Here is a 25429-nt window from a genome sequence, read left to right as displayed (position 1 = left end):
AGCAACATGTCCAAGGTAGAGTGACCTGGTCTGAATCCAAATTTATGATGTAAGATTAGACCGTTAGAATAAAGGAAGGATATGATGTCAACTACGATAATGGATTCCATAACCATGCTGATGATTGGAAATAAGCCGATCGGTCTGTAGTTAAGGGGGTTATTTTTTCTACCTTGGTTATGTAATACGGTGATGTTCGCCGACTTCCAAGCAGATGGAAGATTCACCCAAGGGTAAATGATAGGGTGAAAAGAGCAGAAAAAAGATGTGCAAGAACAATAGAGCAGGTTTTTAGGACACGTGAGCCGATGCCGTCCAGTGCAGTTACAGAATCAGAGTTGAGGGCAACTCGAAGCTTCTCCACCTTTTCAGGTGCAAAAGAAACAGAGTCGAGGAGCAGATAGCTTTTTATCTTGAGTACAAAAAAGTGAGTAAAATAGATGACACAGAAGTAAATAGTCAATAGATAACAAGATCTTGTCAGAGCCACAATGCCGATAAGCCCACTGCCAAGAAGGAAATCTTGTTTTCTGTTGTCCATCAAGCGATGCTACAATTTGCGGTCAATTTTACAAGAGAAAAACCTTTACAGTTGTGCAGACTTTGCTTAACCAACATGAGGCAGTTCATCGTTGGATAAAATGATGATGAGAATGGATATCTGAGAATCTGAGCAGCTATGGTGGTCAATTGTCCATGCTACAAATCTGGACATTTATGTATGTATCGTGGTGGTTCTGAGAAATGAGACCCCCAAGGCAATGGCACACAACATATAGCAGTTCCCAAGTTAGTTATTTTGTTATTACTTGTTTCAGTTAAGGTCCTTCCCTTGTGTCCAACGGTTTACAAAGGAAATATGCATTGTGAGGGATTAGGTATGTTTTTTCCCCCATTTTTTCTCTTCTCACACGACCAAGAATATGCTGCCCACAGCCTAATTTGCATAGACGTGCCAAAACCTGTTTGAATCTGCGTGCCACAACCAAACTGCCATCTCAACCACCATAGCTTTCTTCACTGAAATTCTCCCACATTGCCCGGGATAATCACCCTGCCTGCTTAAAATACACTGCGCATTTTATTTCATTCACACAGCACCATTCAAGCTCGCCTTTCCAGCCTTTTACCACAACCCACATTGCCTCACCCACTGGCAACGCTTCAACTCCATAATCACATCAACTTCCTTCAGCTCACTACTACCCACCACCTTCCTGCACCTTGGAACCATTATCTCGCTTCACCCACAGACACCTTTGGCTCACGATCGGACTCGAGTCCAGTTCCGTTACAAGTGGAGTCTTTTGCACCCAGGCGCAAGTGTGCGCTTGTTCTTTCAAATCCTTCTGGCAGAGGGGATCGCCCTGCTATCCAACAAACCATCTGTGCACTTCCTGGGCTTCCGAGAGACAAATGGGGACCACCGCATCTTGGCCCCATGTTCAGTCGGGAGCTGAGATGAAGGCAAAGGATGACTGAAGGCGGGTCCGGCGCAGCAACTTCTTGGGGAGGATGACATTACCTCAGAGCGCATTCAGACCAATGTGTATGCTGCACTCGGAGAAAAGAGAAGCGGTGCGTGACCCTATGCTGCCATAGACCACTCCCACAGAGGGTGGGGATTCACCCTTGATACCCCCAAACTCTACCCCCCACTTGTACCCCCCAACCCCCGTGCACTTAAGTTTCAGCGTTGGTCACAGGGGCAAGTCAGTTCCAGTTCTGATCGAACCCTGAGAGTTGAGTTCTCACGAGTTCACAGTTCTGTTTGAGCGCTGAGATTTCTGTTCCAGTTCAAGTGAGTCCACTGGAGTGAGAGTTGGTGGTGGTGGTGGGAACGGGATGAAATAGAACGGAGCGCTGAGAAAGTGGACCAAGCACCAAGCTGTACAGACACATTATTGAACAAGAAAAAGAGCAATCAGAGATTGCAAACCATCGCCAGGACTTCTTTTGAGTGGTGTATTTTTTATCGGTTTTCAGGTAAATCCACTATGGCTGCCAAACCACATGACCTATGACATCATACGTGTGACCCTTTTGTTCTTCATGGATAGGCGGTCATACGTGTAAAGTTTCGCCTTGATCTGTTCAACCATTTCAGAGGTTATTTGAAGGTTTAAAAAAACAATGTGGCTGCCGAATCACGTGACCGATGAAGTCATCAAATAAATTTGTGGACGATTTTATCCCAAGATGAACCTTAAAATTTTTATACTGATCTGATGTAGCGTTTTACATATGCAATTTTGGCCACAGGTCCAGGAGTTAGGGAGGAACCCGAGTATTTTCTACATAAAAAAAAAAACGTTTTTTGGTCTATTTTTTCAGAAATGTAAATCATCAAATTTTACAAAGCAAAATGATTGGGGATTGTTACAAACCTTCGTGCTGTCGATTGCTCCGTTGGTAAAATACTTTTGTTTGTGGAATATCCAAGTTTTCATCGATGTCTGGCTCAGTTTTCACTTTGAGATTCACAAATAAATCTGGAAAAACAAGCACCTTTTATGAACACAAGTACTCGGGCCATTTACAAACATCACTACATGTGAACCTGTACCGAGTAGCGTTCAATTTTTTTTTTTTAATATTCCAATTTTTATTATTATTTATACTTACTTGGATAATGTCAATTGTTAATCAGGACAGATTATGAAGGGCCACTGCACACTTGCTAACGCAATGCAACATTGTTGGTGACAGCTTTAATAGTCAACAACAGTTTTTGAATACAGTGTAATGTGCGGCAGTTAACAAGCCTCGTTGAAAGGAGCTGATAGGTAAAGGGATAGGATAAAATGGGCATCAAGGTGGGTCGGGAATACAACATGGGTGCAGGAATCCAAATTGAGTGACATTTTTCCCCGCACAAGTTTTCAGGTATAGCAATACACCTTTCAGACAGTGCATTGAAAGGTACAGGAAGTGGACAAAAAAAATGGAAACACCAACAGAATGCCACTTCGTCGGTTGATGGGCCACCATATGCATTCGGGAGGGCATGGATACGACGTGGCATGAAGTCAACAAAGGTCTGGAACTGTTCTGCAGGAATGTGGCACCCATCTTCCATCGGGAAGTCCTCCAATTCAAGTCTGTTTGATGGAGGCAGTAACCTCTGTCTCGAGTGCCTCTCCAGACAGTCCCACAAATGCTCTATGGGATTGAGGTCCTGCAATTTGGAGGGCCATGAAAGATTGGTAATTTTGTTCTCATGCTCCTCAAACCACCTGGTGACAACACATGCCCTGTGGACTGGAGCATTGTCGTTCTGAAAGACACCCCTCCCAGCAGGGAACAAATGCCAAATCAAGGGATGCAGATGGTCGCTCAGGATGGTAACACAGCACGCTGCATCAACCTGCCTTCAAATGGAATGAGTGGACCTAGGTCATACCAGGGGAATGCCCCCAACACCATTATGGAACCAGGCACTCAGGGCTGTAGAGCTCCTGGGCTGTCACCACACGTTCACACATACATTCATCAAGAACATGGTGAAGGATGACTCATCAAGACCATATCACATTCCTCTACTGCTCAGCAGTCCATTGCCTATTCTCTTTGCACCACTGGACATGCAAATGAGTGTTGCCAGGTGTTTCGAGTGGTTTCCGTATGGAAACCCAGCTATGGTATCCCACACTATTAAGTTCCCTTCTGACCGACAATACAGCATGCTCACGACCCACGTTGAACTACGCACACAGTTTATCCACTATTGCTCTCCTGTTTTGCCTCACAGTCCAGACTAATGCCCATGCATCATGTTTGGCGAATATGCGCTTATACCCATTTTTGCCCTTTGATGATGACATCTTTCATTACTTTTCTCAAGTGGACATCACCTTCGTGACAATTCCTCGTGACATGTTAGAAATTTCCACAGCCTTTGTCACTGAAGCGCCTGCCAAAGGAGCACCAACAATTGCATTTCTCGGCCTTGATACCCCCAAATTACTTGGATTTACACTGCACCGTAATTACTTTGTTGGTTTCAATTTTGGCCGCTTTTTCATCAATTTTAGCTGTTTTTGTAACAAGAATGATGGGTTTTCATTTCGTCTGACAATGTTGGTGTCCGTTTGTTAGGGAGGCCTGGACATCCAAGCAGACAAATTCTCTCTGGTTGTATCGAAAAGGCAAAGGGCCAATTCTCCTTCCTCATTCCAAAGCACTGTCGGTCTGCAGTGTGGTCCTTAACGGCGAGGTGGAAACGGATTCATCTGCTTACTTCGGTGATACGAAGATCACCCTCTGGGGACTTGCAATACTACTGGCCAGTCGGATTGCACTCTGTGCGCACTCAAAGGATCCAGGCGGCTTCGCTTCAAACGTGACCACAACAGACTTCAATAATAAATTTGTATCTTGCTGGGGTTTTATTAAGAACTGGGTACACAAGATAAGTTGCCGACTTGAAAGTCGTGAGTTAATTAAAGACTGTATTGAAACCTGTCATGTGCGTGTAACTTTGGGGAGTTTTAAAATCATTGAACGCGTCTTTTGAAATAATTGTTATGGGATGCTATTAAATGGTATTAGTGTTTGAAAAGTAGACAGTAGGGATTAATTACTTATTAAATATCCTTCTGTTTTGTGTCGTACGTTGGTTTCACCTGTTAAACAATAGACTGGACATATTATTGTCCGTAAAGCTTTTCTTCTGTGATACCCCTCCGGGTAATTGGTGCACTCGCGCCGGTGCTCGAAGGAAGTGCGTACTACTCATAATACTGGCCGGACTCGAGCCACAGCCTGCTTATATGTATATACACGGCGAGAGGACTGCCAGGAAGAGATTTGCATCTTTCACGCACCGGTCACGGACATACAGTATCTGGATATTCCATTTGTTGAAGATATTGAAACAACTTGGTGCCAAATGAGAAAACTATGGTATTACAGACTTTCACAACTTACCATCTTCCTTCTCCCCTCTCGCTTCTTCAGACTCAAGGTAATTCACATCCTCTATTTTGATCCGAAGGATTTCAAATCCTTCCATCTCCTCAGCATTCGTTCTGCATTCAGGCAAAAGAGGTTGCTCTGACTTTTTTTTCCCCGCAAGATCTAAGGCTTGAAGTAGAGCCAAATACACAAATCACACATACACGTGTAGACACATAGACAAATACATGAGACAACACCGGACTTAATTTCAAACACAGCCACTGAGCTTGGGGGAATGGACGTCATTTCCCAGAACACTCCGAGTACCAGCAACAGCATATTTTATGACAACATCGCTATTCTCTCTGCACTCAGCAGGGCAATTCATTTCACATTTCCTCCTCCCCATGGATGCCGAAGGTTGGGATTTATCTTTGATTTGTCCTTTAAATGCCAAACGTTAAGCAGCAAACCAGTACGTACCATTTTTACAACTCTTTGGTATGACTCAACTGGGGAATCAAACCGCCAACTCCCAGACTCAGAGCAGACGCCATGACCATAATGCCATCGAGTATCAGGATTTTTGCTCTTCACAACCTGAAGCCTTCAAATAGCCAAGTTCAGCATACACAGTGCGTGAACCTTTTTGGAGTAACTAGAAGCGGTACTAGGCGAAAAATTAACTTCCACCCTTTAAAAACCATGCAAATAAATTATCGAAATATCAGCTGATTTTTTCGTATCCTTTTTAACCTCCGCCATCGAAGATCGGAGGTTACTGTTTTCACCCCTTTCTGTTTATTTGTTACTTACGAAATCTAAAGATTTTGTAAGTATATTGATGACTTCCGTGACCGGGCAAAGTGGCGTGCGCCTGTAATCCGGCTACTCGGAGGCTTGGGTTGGAGGATCGCTTGAAGACGGGAGCTCTGCACTGGGCCGCGCTATGAGAGGGTGTAGGGCAGCCCGGAATTTTCATGGCGAAACCCAATCCTTATCCCTGCGTCGTAAGAGGCGACCAGGGTTGAGTCAGGAAGGGCATCCGGCGTAAAACCTGTGCCAAATCAGTATGCGGATCATAACGGATGATCCGCTGTGGCGACCCCTAACGGGAGCAGCCGAAAGACGAACAACAACATTTGATGACTTCCGTTTCTGTTTGTTTGTTTGTATGTTTGTTTGTTTGTTTGTTTGTAGGCATGATAACTCGAGAACGGAAGAAGCTACCAATGTCAAATTACACCACGTGATTCAGGAGGGTGATGGCTAGTGCTGATTATTTTTTAGTCGAAATCGGTCAAAGGTCAAGGTCACAGTGAGGTCAAATATCCGATTTTTGATGGTTTGGTACAGATAACTCGAGAACGGAAGAAGCTTCGAATGTCAAATTACACCACGTGATTCAGGAGGATGATGGCTAGTGCTGATTAGATTTTGGTCAAAATCGGTCAAAGGTCAAGGTCACAGTGAGGTCAAACATCCAAAAAATAACTTGAGAACGAAGAAGCTTCCAATGTCAAATTACACCACGTGATTCAGGAGGGTGGTGGCTAGCACTGATTAGATTTTGGTCCAAATCGGTCAAAGGTCAAGGTCACGGTGAGGTCAAACATCCAAAACAGTCGATTTTTGATGGTTTGGTACAGAATCATCATAGAAACTTCTAGTTTGCGTCGCTACCTTCTCGAGAGACAGCTTTTATTAGACAAGGTCAGAGGTCAAGTTGACGATTTCATAAGTACCAGTCTATGACTGCTTGTTTGTTTGTTTGTTTGTTTGTGAACAGTATTACGGAAAAACTCCTTGACGGATTTCGACGAAACTTGGTGGGGGGGGGGGGTTAGGTATGGTCCAAGGATCATGCCATTAGATTTTGGACTTGGGTCCCCCCCCCAAAAAAAAAATTGTTAGAGAAATTTTTTTTTTTTGCATTTCTACATGTTTTAAGTGATTTCCACCCCCCCCCCCCCAAAAAAAATGTTGGAGAAAAGAACTATAACTCTGTCAGCACTGTTGACATCATATTTAATGAATAAAATAAAAGGTTCACTTGAGTGACCCAGCAGTATTGGCGGCGGAGGTTTTGCACTCTCCCGAGTGCTCCCCCTCTCGTCTCACCTGTGTTGCATATGGAGTGAAAGGCGGTGTATGATCAGACGCACTGTTTGATAGGGCGATATATTACTGTTATCTGTTTGATAGGGCAGCATATTAATAAAATGGAAATGTTGAAAAAAAAAAAAGGAAGCATTTTCTGAATCTAATCGATATGAGAAACGGGATTGAATGAGACTCACACCATTAATATAAGTGAAGAAGAAGATTAAGGAGGAAGAGTTTTTGTTTGAATGTAAATTTAAACTGGCCCATATATCTTGACCTTATTCAACTATATGATATTGTTACAGATCTGGAAACCATTTGCATTCAACATACAGATGTCCCAAAAGTCAGTTATGTCGTTAAGTATGTGTGTAGTCAGATCCCCTTCCTTTTGTCTCGTGGGAGAATCAAAGGCGTGCGTTGCGATTTCTTTTTAGTTAGGATATTAAATCTTTACATCCAACGGACCCTCCAACAAGCCATCTAACTACCATCCCATCTGCATGACCCCTCGGCCTATTATGATCCACGGTACCATCGCGCTTGCAGGCCTCAGTTTGCGGGCCACAGCGCACCTTTGCCTGAGATGGATTCCCGAGGATGTTCGAGGCAGTTTCACCACCACAACCTTTCATGAACCCGCATGAAAGAGTGGCTGGCGTTTCCCGGCAGGGGCCGTTGCAGCATTGATACTGTTACTCGTCCAGTATGAACCCGTGTGGAAGAGTGGCTGGGGTTTCCCGGCAGGGGCCAAGGCCCCGCCCCGGAAAGGTATGCTGTGGGACCCTGTCCAATCAAAGGCGGACAGCGAGGTGTGTTCACCAAGGCCCCTCCCCACTGAGGGAGGTCCATAAATTCCCGAGCACTCTCTGAGGCAGGGGTCTTTTTGGGGACTTGGAGAGTTTTTGGTGGGTCTTTTTGGACAGTTTTGGAGGGTTTTGGTTGTCACAAAAGGGGTTTTTGCTGTTACGAAGGTCGTCGAGGTGGCGAACGCGTCTCTGCTGGCCCTCTACAAGGAAGGAAAGAGCGACCCTGACCCCCCCTCCGTGGACCCCGCTACTTACCACCCGAGCTCCGCCACGAACCTCGAGTCCCACACGTGCGACTGGGGACCAAACCAGTGACCATTGTCGGGTGCCGCAGCACGGAGTACCCCCTTTCTCTGACGGCCAGGTACCCAACCGAACTCTGACCCCCCAGCTTGTCTCTCTCCTCGGCTGCGAGGGTCCAGTAAAGAACTCTGGGTTTATTTTCATTTGTGTGTGTGTCTGCGTGTGTTTAAGTAGAAATGAATAAGTGTTTTTGGATCATTGTAAATAATTCTTGCATATTCGCGTTAAGTCTTGCTTTGTGTCTTCATTTACTGTCAATAAAGCTTGTTAGACATGTTCCCAGTTCATTTCCGTCCCTTCTTTAATTGGTCCAGCATGTTTCGGATCTGAGTTTTGGCGGGGTTTTACCCACGATAATCCGTTCATTCCAGCCGGCACGGCTTTGGCAGTTTCCGCTCGGCTGCACCTGAACCGGAGTTGGTAGTAGGGAGTTGGAACTCTACCGCAGTCGGTAGAGTGACCCGGTTCGTGCTGAGGGTGCCGTGCAAGACGTGCCGAGGGCGTGGTTTCCCCAGTAGTCGAAATCGCATAGTTAATTAGGTAAATTGGTTATAGACAAATGGACCCTACGCTACGTGGTTGAAATATTGGCGACCACGGTCGGTTAAACGACCTGCCAGCTCATGGAGTTATCCGAGCGACGGCCTACAATTCCGGGGAGTTTGGTGGGAGACGACGCAAGCTTTCCCCACCTCGTGGTCGTTCTCGCCACCGACCCCCAGCCCACAACAATATCACACTGTTTGCAGATTGGGCTCAATCAGTGGTATCTCCTGAAGGACAATTGTTGCCGGCCGGAGGCAGGTGCACCGAGACCGAACTCCTTTTATCTTATAGATGGCTAAGAGGGTTGTTTAACCCAAGAGATTCAGAAAGATAAATCCAGGGGAAATGTGTTTCTTATATTCTTTTTTTTTTTACAAGGGGATTTTTGTTTGGAACACAGAGTTAGATTAGTGCATGTGCCTGCCATGTTTGAAACCACATTTCAATATATACACCATGCCGTATATATTTATGGATAAATTTGTTCTATATTCTTTACATGGACCTCAATGTGAAATTCCATGGTTAAAGGAGCATTACCTTCCAACTTCCCAGCAGGAATGTTTAAGTGTTCAGGGAGTTGTTGACGTTGTTGTAACACCTGCCCTTTTAACAAAACCACCACTTCAATATCTGCACACAAAACCAGGATTAAACTGTACCTCCACAAATGTCATCTATGAAATTGGATATACTCTTTTGCAAGAAGATTTATATTGGTGAGACCAGGCGAAGACTGTGCGATCACTTCCATGAACACTTACTCGATGTATGAAGCACCAGCAGTTGGCTCTCCAAGATGGTTGAGCGACACTTTAATCTTCCTGGACATTCATTCAGTCACCTGCAATCTCTAATATTTTTCTCCATTTCAACACCACAGAAAGTTGAAAGTGTAAAGAACAAAACCCATTGTTCAGGATCAGAATTTTGTCCCTCCACTGGATTAACAAGCAGTTTTCATTCATGTCGGTCTGTTACAACTCTACAAACACTCCTACCCTCCGGTTCTTAGTACTTTTTGGGTTATTTATTAGCCCCCGTGAGACTTAGTCCAAAAAGGGGGCCGATGGATTTGGTCTTGATTCTTGGGCCCGTGCATGCGTGCGCAACCATATCTTGGACATGTATGTTCCGATTCTATTCATGCCTAGCACAAAGACAACATAAGATGGTGTACATATGCACGTCATTTTATTTTATTTCAACATCGGATGCAAGATGTCCGACTGGTGGCCATTTTAGTTGTAAAAAAGATCCGATGTTGAACATGTGCTCAACCATTTCGCGGACATGGATTTACCGATGTTGTTCAACCTTGGCACACAGAGAAAGAATGATGGCTTACATATGCACGTCAATTTTTTTTCGAGAACAGAACCAAGATGGCTGACTCACGACCATTTTGTTACTTAAATGTGTCCCCAACCATTTCTCAGACATGCATGGTAGTCAGGGCTGTTAGGGCATAAAAGGGGCCGTTTGGTTCACATTCTTCCAAAAGCACCAATTTCGGCCCAGATGTCACCCATACCACACTTTTTCGATTTTTGACGGGCGCCAAGATGGGCACCCCCCAGGGCCTCCATATTGGTCAAATCCAATATGGCTGCCACTCGGGTTGGAGGTAAATCTAGTTAAAAATACAAAAGGGCTAGAATCATGAATAATACCACGTTTTAAGGGTTTTCGGGGTATGGGAATCTGATACTGGTCTTATTTCAATGATTTGAGGTCACGGTCACCCCTCAAGGTCATTATGGGGTCAAACCTGTTGTTTCTGGTGCGTCATCCCAGATCCAAAAAAAATATTAAAACTTCAAAATATTTACCCATTAAATACTAGTATTAGGGTAGAAAAGTCAAAATATGCCATTTGTTTCTGTTATTTTACGAGCTCCTGTAAACTCATATATTATGAGAAATAGTAGATGACACCAGTTAATGGTAAAATAGCCCACCCACTTAATAAGCAGACGTTCCAAACCACCTCAACTCAACTTTTACTGTGAAAGTGCCCCGAGGCCCTTACACTGTTTATGCTGGCTGGACCTGACTGTGCACGGATAGTTAAGGAGTTTGAGGCCATCCTCGACCATCATCATGAGGAAGGACACAGCTTGCAAGTGAAGTTTCGAAAGGATATACTATCGTTTATCGAGGTGGTTGAACAGCTGGGCAACCCTTTCCTTGCTACAAGTCAGGAGCTTGTAGCACTTGATACACAGAATGTCATGGAACAGGCCGTCGCTAATTCTCTATCTCAAATCCATGAAGCTGGCCAAGCCCTTCATGAAACATACGTCATTGAAAGACTGGAAAAGGCTTCAGTACCAGTATCTGATACCATCAAGCAGAACAACATGCTAACCTTCACCAACCGACCTGACCCCAAGAAAAAAGGCAAGAAGGACAGTTGCATACTGAGGCAGAACATGACCTTAATCACGCAACTTTTCCTCTCACTCCAGTCCCATCCCGATGCCGACATGACAAATTTCTTTTGGTTCGAAAATCGGAGAGAGCCACCGAGCCTGGCGGATCGAGGGTCGCTGCGATCTGGGACGAAGTCCGACATTCTTAAATGCCTCAATGCACCCACTGGCCGCGCAGCTGCTGCCAAACAAGCCACGGTCGTGGTGTTGGATATGGCAGCAGTGATCCACATGGTGCGACCCACAACAGTAAAGACATTCAGCGAGTATGTTGCCGCTCCACATTGTATCATTTCTGGAGGCCCAAATGAAGAGTGGTACCCAACGCATTGATGCTGTATGGGATAATTACCCTGAGGAAAATAACCTCAAAGCTCTCACGCAGCTACGATGTGGGAAGGGCCCACGGACAAGAATCGGCGATGGCAGCACTCCAATCCCGAAGCATGAATGGAACAGTGACTTCCTAAAAAAAGAGAACAAAAAGGAGCTATTCTCATTCATCAGCACACAGATCTCCAAGACTGACATGGGTGGAAAGCTCCTCCTGAGTACCCGCTTCGAGACCGTGCTCTCCAACAAGCAGTGTGACCTCACAACACTTCAGCCGTGCAACCATTCCGAGGTGGACACCAGGATCCTCCTGCATCTGGCACATGCCGCAGAGCAGGGTTATACAACAGCCTATGTTCACACGGTAGACAGCGATGCCGTGGTTTTGGCAATCAGGTTTTTTGAGACACTCGGCCTATCAGAGCTCTGGGTGGGCTTTGGTACAGGTAAAAAGTACCGTGACATTCCAGTCCATACCATCAGCTCCTATCTTGGTCCATCAAATTCCTTGGCACTACCCCTCTTCCACAGCTTAACGGGGTGTGACACGACATCACAGTTTCTTGGATGTGGCAAGAAGACCGCTTGGGCAGCCTGGATAAGCATACCGGACCTCACCGATACACTAGTGGCTCTCTCGTGCAACCCTAACCTCTTCACTCTCAAGTCCGTGCATATGCAACGGATTGAACGCTTCGTCGTAATCATGTACAGCAAAGGGTGTGGTGCAGCTAGTGTCAACTCGGCCAGGAATCGCCTCTTCACCACTAGAAGTAGATCGCTGGAAAACATTCCACCTACCCAAGCCGCGTTGTTCCAGCATGTGAAGCGAGCACTACTACAGGCGAGTTTCTACTGGAGTTAGGCCACCTCGGTCCAGCAGGAAATTCCTGACTTCAGTGAGTGGGGCTGGCACAAAGATGGCACCAGTACATGGCAACCTCTATGGACCACACTTAGCGACGCTTCAGTGGCATGTGCCATTCTCTTGCACTGTGGCTGCCTCAAGGCATGCACAGGAAGGTGCAAATGCAACCGCGCCGGTGTCCGATGCATGGCCATCTGCAAATGCGAAGGCGGGTGCGTTAATAATGAGGGCGGTGATGACCAGTAGTTCTTATTGCTGGCCATGGTATCATACAGTGCAAGCCAGAATCTACAGGTACAAATAATCATTGGTAATCATTGGTATGCTAAAATGATCCTGTAATGCTGTATTGTATTTAGAACATTTAAAAGCACACAGCGGCACATAGCATTTTGTCACGTTTGTCAGTACAGCAGATGTCATCTCCGAATTATTTTAATAAAAGTTGTTCCTGAATAATCTTTGTTGGTTTTTTTAGTAGTAGGGCTGAACTGCTGATCTTTGACCTTTGACCCCAAAATGTGGTGCCCATGTCCTCAAATCGTCAAAATAAGATTATAGATCAGAACCGGATTCTCAGAGACCACAAACCCCTAAAAAGTGGTATTATGTGTGATTCTAGCACTTTTGGTTGTTTACCTATATATTGACCTATGGTTGACCTCTCGGTCGGATGACACCTATCATGACCCTGACATGCAATGTTGCCTCGAATCGTTAAAATAAGGTCAGATTCGGGTTACTCAACCTCGGAAACTGATAAAATGATGTGCTGTTTGTATATATTGACATAAAAAACTAAAATTACGTATATTGACATATATTGACCCTAAAATGACCTTTAGGGTGACCTTGACTTCAAGTCATTGGAATTAGATCAGAATCAGATCCCCATACCCTGAAAACCCCTAAAAAGTGGTATTATTCATGAATCTAGCCCTTTTGGATTTTTATCTCGATTGACCTCTCACCCGAGTGGCGGCCATATTGGATTTGGCCAATATGGCGGCCCCGGGGGCGCCCGTCAAAAATCGAAAAAGTATGGTATGGGCGACATCTGGGCCAAAATTGGTGCTTTTGGAAGAATGTGAACCAAAAAAATCCCCAACAGCCCTGACTATGGTCCGATTTTGTTCAAACGGTGGAACAAGCACAGTACATGATGGCATACACGTGCTCCTCACTTTATTTTGTGATCTGATCAAAGATGGCTGACTAGTAGACTGGTGGCCATTTTAGTTGTACATAAATATGGGATACCCTTTAACCCCGTCCAGCAAAATTACTAAAACAACAGGGGCTATGACATTTTGTGTCTTCTTTACTCGTTTACTATACAATTATAATTGTCTATGATAATTGTCTCTCCTATCTCCTGTTCAGTAGTTTCATTTTCTTCGTTTCTTGGTTGTTTCTTTATTAATCCCCCTTTCTCTCAATCGTCTTGACTTTTAAATCCTGAACCGTGACCCTTTTGTGACGTGTCAAAATGAGTCATTCCCACTATACCAGATCACCCTGATCCCTGACATAGCTTTGACGCAATAACAGTCCCTCCCTTGCTCCGACAAAGGCTGAACACATTAAACATCAGCTTCTCCTTGCTTCCCAATGCAGTGAACATGCTTTGATCAATGATGTATTGATTCCATCCACCGTTATACCTGTCCACCAAGAACGCAGAAAGGCACTAGCTGGGGTGAGTCACAGTGGGGAGTAATAAGAGAGGGACAGAGGGAAGTTGAAGATTGAAGGAGATGGAGGAATGAGTTGAAATAGCGAGGGCAGGGGAAGGAGGCAGATTTGTGAATGTGAGCAACTTTGAGAAGGGGGAGCGAGGGGGAAATTGCAGGGAGAAGGATGAGAGGGGAGAATTGAGGGAGAAGGAAGAGGAGGGAGATTTTGAGAAAGGTGAGAGGGAAGCTTTGAGGAGGGAGGGGAGACAATGAGAGCAGGCACGGCCAAGGGGTAGGAGGGTGATGGGAGAGGGGAAGGATGAGACTTGGTAGTGGTATGGTGAAGGAGGGAGCAGGCAGGGAGAGGTATAAGATTTGAGGGGTTGGGAAGAGGAGTAGTTGTGATGAGAGGAAAGAAAGAGCATGTTTGAGATGTTGAGTGTACTGATTGAGAGAGTGAGATATCTGTAAGGTTATAACGGAGCCCACAAATGTTAGAACACCACACAGTTTGGGATACCAGAAGAGGAGCTGTTTGTAAAGCAGAGGACAGTGAAGAGGTGCTGAGAGAGGAGGTAGGATGAGGGGCAAGGAGAGGGTATAATCGGTGAGGAGTTAGGTGGTAGATGCAAGGAGGTGGGGTGAATTGACACTGAAGTTGGAAAAAAAAAATTAGTCAGAGATACGATTAAAGACATAACGGGAAGGATGCAATAAAAGTGAATTAAGAGAATGGAGAAAAGAAACATTGTAACAGTTGGACTTTTTAGACACGGGTGAAGCTCGTGAAGTTGTATAGTGACTGTGGATTGGCAAAAGTATAAGGAAGATGGTAGATCAGAAAAAGAAGCAGGAAGAAGAAGAGGAAGTAGAGAAATCATGCCGTTATGATGCGTATAAGTTGAGAAGGGAGATGATTTTTTAATTTTTTTTTTTGTATTTTCTATATTTAATACATGAAACACAGGGTATAATTGGGAGGAATTGAAAGAGTGGAGGTATTGTGAAAAAAAAGGAATTAAGTGGAAAATATAATCGCATGATCATGTACACAAACAAAGGAAAGGGTAGGCCTCAAGGAAACCCGATATGAAAAGACCGATGAATACTCACAAATTGGCACAAGTTTTAAAACAATACCGAACTACAAACACACAGTAAACACGAAGATTAAAAATAAAAATAAACGAGAGTAATTCGACTGCGCGCAGTCGACGGTTATGCCTCCACTCTCCCACACAAACACTTGAGTATTGACATATTTGACCCTTGACCTTTATCATATCTGGCCCAAAATCTAATCGGTTAATTTCCCTGTCTCACTTTACCTTTGTACCAAGTTTGATGAAATTCTGTCCAATATTTCTTGAGTTATGGCGTAAACAGTAAAATTTCAGAGTTTGACCTTGACCTTTGACCCTTGACCTTTATCACATCTGGCCCAAAATCTAATCACTTAATTACCCTGTATTACTTTACCTTTTTAGCCAAGTTTGATGAACTTCTAAAATTTGCTTCTTGAGTTATCGCGTAAACGAAAATCCGGACGGACAACCCGGAAACATAATGCCTCCGGCACCCTTGGTGCGGAGGCATGAAAAAAGTAAAAAATAAAAATAAAAATACCGGGAAACTTATCTTTGAGAAAGTCGGAGAACCAGAACCGGAAGTGAATCTCTTCTAATAATTGAAGAGATGAAGGAATTTGATGTTTTATTTAATTAAAAGTTCAGTGTTTCTTGGTGTAATGCAAATGCATATAATAGGAGGGAGGAATGCAGTATTGTGTTGAACAACACAATTGCGGAGCGCGGACACTGCGCATGCACAAAATAAAACAGTCCTGGATAAACGGCGTCGTACGACTGTGTCTGTGTCCCTCACTCGGCCAGCTCCTTTGCTGAAATAATCGACATGAAGGCATTTGTTCAATACAATTACACAAACCATCCCTGGGAATATTACCACAAACTAACTACAGTTTGAGGCTGTGCGGGGCTCAGTGACGATCCTGAAAAGAGCCCTCGGAACAAAACGTTGAGAACAAGAAAACTTCACAGCATGGTCCATGAAGCATGATCCCTTTCCCAAACAGAGGTGGAGGTTCACATGCAAACACACTATACATAATTATATGTCGAAAAAAAACAAAAAAAAAAACACAATGACAGTGTGAGTCCATGTTTTGTAGTTTGGCTTTGTTTGCTTGTACTGGTACTCCAAGATTGCGGATCGAAAATGAGATGACGTCACACACACACACACACACACACACACACACACACACACACACACACACACACACACACACACACACACACACACACACACACACACACACACACACACACACACACACACACACACACACACACACACACACACACAGTCTGCAGCGATGTGCTGTCTGCTTAAGCCTCAACCCCGCCATCTATTACAACCCCCATCTGCCTCGTCTGCATCACATGCTCCAAAACTGCCCCTCGCATGATATATATATTTATTTATTTACATTTTATCATTTATACATGTTTCTATTTCCATTATCATCTCACCAACTGGTAATTCCCCAATTGAAAACCAGGGTGCAAGAAGTACTTGTCACATTTTTGAAAAAAAAAATGAGCTGGCACCAGTACTATAATCTATAATGGCCGGAGCATCATTTGATACCAAAAATTTCCGAAAATAAGTACTCAAGTCCTGTATATTGGTATATGGTCATTGTTGAATTCACTAAAATGTCATGCAAGAAATACCCAAGTCCATTATGTTTGAGTAAGAAGTTCCTAAGTCCATGACTGTCCAATAAAGATGCTAGTATGTGTCACATGACAAGCTGTGAAAATGGTGACCATGGAGGCTGGACAGCATGGTATGAATGAGGATAACCCTGATAACAGGCATGACGGGGGCAAAAAACGTAAAAGAAACCCTGGAGATTGGGCAAGAAAGAGAATGAAGGATGCCAAAGCATCAGGTATGAAGTTTCTATGCATTATACTTTGCTGGTACTGAAAAGGGCACGACATTCGTCATCAGCTTTTGAGCCCTCATAAAACTGTGCATGTGGCAGTGCAGTGCAATGCTGTGCTGACCCAGATTCCTCATGTATTGGATATATGTACACTGTACAGCCCCATGAGACATAGTAAAAACCAGAGAGTTGGTGTCAAAGCCACCCAATGCTCGCCTGTTTATACATTTATCGTTTTTAAAAGACGAGTCTAATAATAATTTTTATAAAGCATTGCAGTGAAGTCTGATCCAAATAATTTTAAAGCAATATATATATATAAATTTGTATATTGTAATCAGTAAAAAATAGTGTGGTAGATAAAAACATTCAAAAGGAAATAACTTGCACCAAAAACTAACATTTTCACACTGATGCTCACGCTCACGCCGGGGGTATCGCTATAGCTCTCTGTTCTTCGAACAGGCGAGCTAATGACTGTTTGGCAATGAAAAATGAGCAAGAAAGGACTGTGTTTTAAAAGTACCCAAGTCCAGCCATTTTGTCACAAAAAGTACCCAAGTCCAGGTATTTAGCCACAAAAAGTACCCAAGTCCAGGTATTTAGCCACAAAAAGTACCTAAGTCTCGGTATTTAGCCACAAAAAGTACCTAAGTCCAGGTATTTAGCCACAAAAAGTACCTAAGTCCAGGTATTTAGCCACAAAAAAGTACCCAAGTCCAGGTATTTAGCCACAAAAAGTACCTAAGTCCAGGTATTTAGCCACAAAAAAGTACCTAAGTCCAGGTATTTAGCCACAAAAAGTACCTAAGTCCAGGTATTTAGCCACAAAAAGTACCTAAGTCCAGGTATTTAGCCACAAAAAGTACCTAAGTCTTGGTATTTAGCCACAAAAAGTACCTAAGTCCAGGTATTTAGCCACAAAAAGTACCTAAGTCCAGGTATTTAGCCACAAAAAGTACCTAAGTCCAGGTATTTAGCCACAAAAAGTCCCAAAGTCCAGGTATTTAGCCACAAAAGTCCCAAAGTCCAGGTATTTAGCCACAAAAAGTCCCAAAGTCCAGGTATTTAGCCACAAAAAGTACCCAAGTCCAGGTATTTAGCCACAAAAAGTACCCAAGTCCAGGTATTTAGCCACAAAAAGTACCTAAGTCCAAAACTAATTTTCTCGTTTTCTTCGTAATAAAGGATTATTTTTCAACAAAAAAGGGTTTGTCTGCTCTGTATAGCCCCTGGAACCAGCAACAGGCTCCATAGTATGTGCCACCTTTAAAAAAAAAAAGTATCTGCAGCATGTTTTGAAAACTTTGATCCTCAATATCTCAAAAGTGTTATTTTGTGACTAAATTACTTCTTGCACTCAGGTCTTCAATTGTTCCTTTTTTACATAGTACATACATAGTATGTACTATTACATTTTACATAGTACATTGTACATAGGTCTACCTACACTGAAGGTGCAAAATGACAAAGAGGTTTACGGAATACCTAGGCGGGTTGGGGTCCAGATACAAAAGGTAAAACAAAGAACAATGGCTGAGTGTTAGGGTGTAGAGGTTGAAGCAAAATAAATTTAAAATTATTAATGAACAACTCGTCTCCCTGGTGGGGTCTCGTATCGTTCTGCGTCAGCAGAACAGGTAGAACTAGAGGGGGAGCACTCGGGAGAGTGCAAAACCTCCGCCGCCAATACTGCTGGGTCACTCAAGTGAACCTTATATCTTATTCATTAAATATGATGTCAACAGTGCTGACAGAGTTATAGTTCTTTTCTCCAACATTTTTTTTAGGGGGTGGGGGGGGGTTGGAAATCACTTAAAACATGTAGAAATGCAAAAAAAAAAAAAAAATCAACTTTGTTGAAAAAAAAGTTGCAAAAATTTTTTTTTCTCGAACAATTTTTTTTTGGGGGGGGGGATTGGAAATCACTTAAAACATGTAGAAATGCAAAAAAAATATTTTTTTTCTACAACTATTTTTTTGGGGGGGGGTTGGAAATCACTTAAAACATGTAGAAATGCAAAAAAAAAAAATTTTTCTCAAACAATTTTTTTAGGGGGGGGGACCAAGTCCAAAATCTAATGGCATGATCCTTGGACCATACCTAACCCCCCCCCCCCACCACCACCAAGTTTCGTCAAAATCCGTTGAGGAGTTTTTCCATAATACTGTTCACAAACAAACAAACAGAAAGGGGTGAAAACAGTAACCTCCGATCTTCGATTACGGAGGTTAACAATGGATGGAATCGAACAGTACACGTTGGTTGCCCTTTTGCTCCAACGAAGGATGAACACCCGAAACGTGAGCTCTCGTCCTTGCTTCCCACGGCAGTTATCATATTATCTCGATCAACGTTGTGGTTCATTCAATCAATCCATGGAACCATTTAATAAACCTACCATCGCACTTTCATCATCAACTTCGAGGTTTACCTCAATAAATGACAATCGGGCTAACACGTGATTCCCTTGGAAACATCAAACTCCGAGAGACAAATAATGCACACTGACACCGATACTTAAAGTCTTACTCACAATTATATGTTTAAAAAGCGATAAATCTCCAAAAAAAAAACAAAACAAAAAAAAACAACCTCGACTCACAATTTGTACTTTAAAAAAATATTCTCTTCCGGAACACGGTCCGCGCGACGATTTTTAGAATCTTCCTCTTCATCATTCTTTCAGCGTTAACTTCTCTGGAATTCCTCTCGTTCTTTAATTACCACCGACCAGCTTACATTGCCACATATCAATTGATTGTTTTTGTACTAAAATCGTGTTCGGCGCAAAAATCCAACAATCGGAAAATATAAATCCGTGACCACTCGAGCTCGTCGATACACCCCAATTCGTTGTTGCCAAGCTCCGAAGCAACACGTGGTTGTAATTTGAAAATCCACGACCGATTGTGATCTGACAAGGGATTACATTAAATCTCGCTCATTTAATACCATCCGCTTCCCTTTTAAGAAACAAAGGTGATAATAGCGAAAGCAGTGAGCTTCATACTTAACGCGTGCACATGAGAGAATAGGAAACAAGAACAACACAATACCCCTGGCAATTAGGAATCCGTGTCGTTCGCTATGACCTTTTGCTTCCGGTTGTTTTTAAACGCTGTGCGGTGTATAAACACGATTGGGTTTTATTTCTATCTTGTGAATATTACTTAACGCGTGCACATGAGAGAATAGGAAACAACAAAAACAACACATTACCCTGGCAATTGTGAATCCGTGTGGTTGGCTATCACCCTTTTGCTTCCGTTTTTTTTTTTGCTTCTCGTTTTTTTTTGTTTCCGGTTTTTGTCATGGGGAATGATGCATGCCGGGAGATAGAGGCATCGTCGGAGACATGAAAGACCCAAATAATATCACACATGGTGTATATTTCCTCCATTGATTTTAATAAAGATATCTCCCACATCGTCAAAAAATAATTTTTAATCGTGGTTTACATTATTTGATCGCTGATTCTGAATCCAGGCCGAAGTAACCGGAACCAGTTGTGAACAAGTTATAAGTAAAGTCAGAAGCGAATGTAAGAAGAATACTACGTTCGCTTTTAGTATTTATTTTTTTAGATGAGATCCTGTTCTAGGCGGTGTAGTTGTCGTTGTGAAGGTAATGTTGAGGATTTTTTTTTTTCAGATGAGATCCTGTTCTAGGCGGTGTCGTTGTTGTTGTGAAGGTAATGTTGAGGTGTAATGTTGAGGTAATATTTATTTTTGCTGATGAGATCCTGTTCTAGGCGATGTAGTTGTCGTTGTGAAGGTAATGTTGAGGTATAATGTTGAGGTAATATTTATTTTTTCAGATGAGATCCTGTTCTCGGCGGTGTAATTGTTGTTGTGAAGGTAATGCTGAGGTATAATGTTGAGGTAATATTTATTTTTGCAGATGAGATCCTGTTCTAGGCGGTGTAGTTGTTGTTGTGAAGGGAATGTTGAGGTAATATTACTTTTTTTAGATGAGATCCTGTTCTAGGTGGTGTAGTTGTTGTTGTGAAGGGAATGTTGAGGTAATATTACTTTTTTTTAGATGAGATCCTGTTTTAGGCGGTATAGTTGTCGTTGTGAAGGTAATTTTGAGGAATGTTTTTTTTCAGATGAGATCCTGTTCTTGGCGGTGTTGTTGTTGTGAAGGTAATGTTGAGGTATAATGTTGAGGTAATATTTATTTTTGCAGATGAGATCCTGTTCTAGACGGTGTAGTTGTTGTTGTTAAGGTAATGTTTAGGTAATATTTATTTTTTCAGATGAGATCCTGTTCTCGGCGGTGTAGCTGTTGTTGTGAAGGTAATGTTGAGGTCATATATATATATATATATATATTTTTTTTTTTTTAGCAAAAAGACTTTAAGTTGATATATTTAAGAAGCGAATGGAAGAAGAATTCTACTTTCGCTTCTAGGCTTTGCCTATTCCATATTATTTGCTGAAAGGTGGTCAAACCTACTGGGTCTAGACGCCAAGACGATAATCGTCCAATGGTGATGTTTGCTTGGATGTCGCAGGTGTGATAGAATTCTGGACAATGTATTCTTCCCTCACACAAAACATCATGCCATTCCCCCCCCCCTCCCCCATGGTTTGGTAATCACGGATGATACATGTATATGAGGTTACACCTTGACAACCCCCAGATCTTGCATCCCCCAAAATCTGCACTAATAAATGCATTTTAATTTGGAATATTACATATCCCATAATATGCTAGTTTGGAATAATTTAAATCTCCCAAAAGTTGAACAGTTATTCTGTAATCCCACTAATGTCAAACAAAATCACCGATTGCTGCTGACAATTCGATTTTTATACAATGCAATGTCTCAAATGTGTTTCAATGTAAATATACAATGGACAATGCAAGTATGCTTGATGCTTAGATACAGGTCACAGGATGTGACGTGGTGACACGGGTGAGGAGTCTGGCGGGCTGAGCCACAGCGATGGACGTGCTATTTTAGCTCTCGATGCACACACAGCCTTATTATCTGATATCCAAGTCGTTACTGATTTGCTTTACACTCCCACCGAACTTCTGAGGTACTCCCAGCAAACACCCAGAATTGCAGGTCGTAACCTTCAAACAACTCCGAAGGTCATGGGTCACATAAGGACCGTGATCGCCAATTCTCTGACGGCGTGCGGTACGGTTAATAGCCAAATTTCAATATACCTAAGTACCCACGTCATCAAATTACCGGGGAAGTCACACCCTCAACGGACTCTGTCGAACCGGGTCGCTCTAACGACCTCGGTTCAGTGTAACCGAGCGGAATTACCAAAGTCCGTCGGTCCAAACGACAACTTACAGCCCAATCGGCTTACTGGTTCGCAAGCACGAACCATGCTGGGTCAATCATACAAAGTACAACAACGAGCTGGTACAGTGAACAGGGGGTTATTTATAAGGGAGGGAGACACAGAGCAGGCTTAATCACGAATAAAATGCAATGTACAATGAAAAGAAAACACTTAAGCAATCCTACTTAAAGGCAGGGCCCACTCAGACACACACACACACACACACACACACACCACACACACACACACACACACACACACACACACACACACACACACACACACACACAAAAGAAATGGACCCCGCCGGGTCTTTATTCGGTCCTCCAGCCGAGGAGGATAGTTCAGCTGGGGGAACAGAGCCTGGCCGGGTACCTTTCCGCCTCGTGCGGTCACACCGACTCCAACCCATCACGGTGGGACTCAAACCCACGTTCCGGAATCCACCGAACCCACGATCCTGGCTGCTCGACCACCACCACCACAAGGAGCCCGCCAAAGACCGCAGACCACGATCGCAGACGACCACGACGACAGACCAAAGCAATGGCCACAATGACTGCCCTACTCTCTTCCTGACGACCACTCTACTCTTCTTGCGAGGTCCGAGGGATTTCTTCCCCTTCCACTCGCCTCCTGATTGAACGGTGGCGAACATCCCATCTGGCTGGGCAGGGCCGCCCTGAGGTAACTCGTCTCCAGATTGGTCTGGGACAAACATCCCCTTTGGCTGGGCGGGGCCACCCTGAGGTAACTCATCTCCGGATTGGTCAGGGGCGAACATCCTATCTGGCTGGGCGGGGCTGCCCTGAGGTAACTCTTATCCGGATTGGTCGGGGGCTTCTGAGGTACTCCTATTCCTCATTGGTTGCGAGGCACTCCCATCTCGCTGGGCGGAGTCGAGCTCACCCCGCCTATGCCCATGGCCCCAAACACATGCGCAATGGCGATGATGGAGCGAAGCGGAGATTTAATGTAAAAAAACCTGACTATAAAGAAACCCGCAGCACACACATGAAATTAACCCATTAGATAGAAGGACGGGACCCTGAATATAAACACATACTTATCGAAATAACTGAACTGTGGGGACTGCTGTCTGTTTGTGTGCAAATGGCTGCCAGATTCGTAACAGTATGACTATGAGGTATCAAAACTCCCACCCCAAGATCAAAACAAAAATCCTGGTTCTGCCCTTACTATGGATTAGGGGTGGTGAAACTGGGGGGGGGGGGTGGAGTGCAAGGTCGCACCCCCATAGTTTTTGACCTATATTGTGTCCTTTTCTCTCGAAAGAGTGGCCTTTTGATGAGAGTAAAGTGCCCTTTTTATGATTCAAATGTATCCCATTGAAAGTGTAAACATGATCTTTTCAATGCTGAAAAAGTTTCCTTTCTATGACAAGAGGGCATTCTCAAGAGGGAAGAAATGCCAACTGAGTTGAGAGAAAGCATATTGGTCACACCATTTTCATCACACCATTTTAAAGCCTTTTTGCCCTGAGCAGGGGTCAGCTTTTTGCGGGCTCCAATCATGGTACCCTTTTCTTGTGGCAATGTTTTTACGGCCGGATGCCCTTCCTGACGCCAACCTTTTAGTCACCTTTGACATGCAGGGATAACTACCAGTATACTGCTGCTCATTTTGCCGACCCTCGGAAGGATGACAGGCTGAGTCAACCCCCCTGATGTTAATTCAGTGGCCAGCGGGGCTCGAACTTAGGACCTCGAGGATCCCAAGCCACCACCCTAACCACGAAGCCAACACTAGGCCAGAAAGTATATTGGTCCCGAGTCCCAATTTACAAGCAGAAAGGAGATATGCAAGTGTGCAACAACTACAGAGGCATCAAACTGATGTTGCACGCAATGAAGATCTGGGAAAGAATTATTGAGAGAAGGTCGAGGGAGGAAGTGATGGCCAGAGAAGAGCAATTTGGATTTATAACAGGCAGGTGCACTTGACACGATTTTCACCCTTCAACAGATGGTTGAAAAGTGTGGAGAAGGAAAGAGGGATCGACATTTGGTGTTTATCAATTTGGAAAAGGCCAATGATAGAGTGCCTTAACAAGGAGAGAGAGAGATAGAGATAGAGATAGAGATAGAGATAGAGATAGAGATAGAGATAGAGATAGAGATAGAGATAGAGATAGAGATAGAGCGAGAGAGAGAGAGAGAGAGAGAAAAAGAGAGACATGGAGAGAGAGAGAGAGAAAGAGAGAGAAAGAGAGAGAGAGAGAGAGAGAGAGAGAGAGAGAGAGAGAGAGAGAGAGAGAGAGAGAGAGAGAGATAGATATGCCAGAGAAGTAAGATGCCGATCAACTTGCTGCAACCATGAGGCACGTGGTCACCCCATTGGCCTCACTGACAGAATCTGGTGAGCAGGATCAGCCTCAGGAAATCAAGCCACATGTTCATACAGCTGCAGCAAACGGTCACGGACTATACATGAAAGAAATCTCATTTGAGTTTCTCTCAGCAACCGATCGTTGGACACAAAGTCTGGCCAGCGATCGCCAAGCATTCTCCGAAGAGATAAGGCACCGAAGGAGTTAAGTTTCCGTCTCAGATTATTTGTCAGAGTCCAAGTCTCACCATAGAGCAAGACTGAAAGCACCAAGAACCTGAAGACTTGGACTTTCGTCCTCCTGCACAGGTACCGACAGCGCAACATCTCATGATGCAGTGAATCCATGACTCCCCGGGCCAGACCCAGATGTTTATTGACTTCCGGCTCACAACCTGCGGATCTGTCTCGATTTCGACACGGATTGGACCCATCTTGATTTTGACACAGATTGGACCCTTCTAGATATCGACATGGATTGGTGCCATCTAGATTTCGACATGGATTGGTGCCATCTAGATTTCGACACGGATTGGACCTGTCTTGATTTCGACATGGATTAGACCCATGTCTATTTCGACATGGATTGGACCCGTCTTGAGTTTGACACGGATTGGACCCAACTTGATTTCGACAAGGATTAGACCTGTGTCTATTTCGACATGGATTAGACCCATCTTGAGCTTGACACGGATTGGACCCTTCTAGATTTTGACACGGATTGGACCCTTCGAGATTTTGACATGGATTGGACCCATCTTGATTTCGACATGGATTAGACCTGTATCTATTTCGACATGGATTGGACCCATGTT

At 43.8% G+C, this 25429-nt stretch overlaps 2 protein-coding genes across 15 annotated transcripts in view; one reads left to right on the top strand and one right to left on the bottom strand.

The window, feature by feature from the left end:
* LOC147033351 (uncharacterized) overlaps window positions 1–19825 on the bottom strand; it is a 49925-nt gene extending 30100 nt beyond the window's left edge. Inside the window, exons 1-4 of one of the 11 annotated variants that reach the window (XM_085871595.1) lie at window positions 19559–19709; window positions 9204–9296; window positions 4930–5030; window positions 2388–2492 (exon numbers count right to left, since the gene is read on the bottom strand). In XM_085871595.1, the coding sequence (XP_085727721.1) occupies window positions 2388–2492; window positions 4930–5014 (190 nt within the window). In that variant the 5' untranslated portion in view covers window positions 5015–5030; window positions 9204–9296; window positions 19559–19709. Of the gene's footprint in view, window positions 1–2387; window positions 2493–4929; window positions 5031–5382; window positions 6592–9203; window positions 17652–19354 lie in introns of those variants that run through there. The other 10 variants (XM_085871600.1, XM_085871596.1, XM_085871593.1 and 7 more) reach the window with 10 other exon arrangements.
* LOC147033350 (uncharacterized) overlaps window positions 1–25429 on the top strand; it is a 193042-nt gene that overhangs the window by 27732 nt on the left and 139881 nt on the right. The window lies entirely within an intron of this gene.

This window comes from Eptatretus burgeri, chromosome 2 (genome assembly GCF_056783735.1).
Source record: "Eptatretus burgeri isolate ZD-2024b chromosome 2, Ebu_testis_v1, whole genome shotgun sequence".
NCBI classification, from domain to species: domain Eukaryota; kingdom Metazoa; phylum Chordata; class Myxini; order Myxiniformes; family Myxinidae; genus Eptatretus; species Eptatretus burgeri.
Note: the sequence above shows the minus strand (reverse complement) of the source record. Positions and strands in the feature narration are given on the sequence as shown.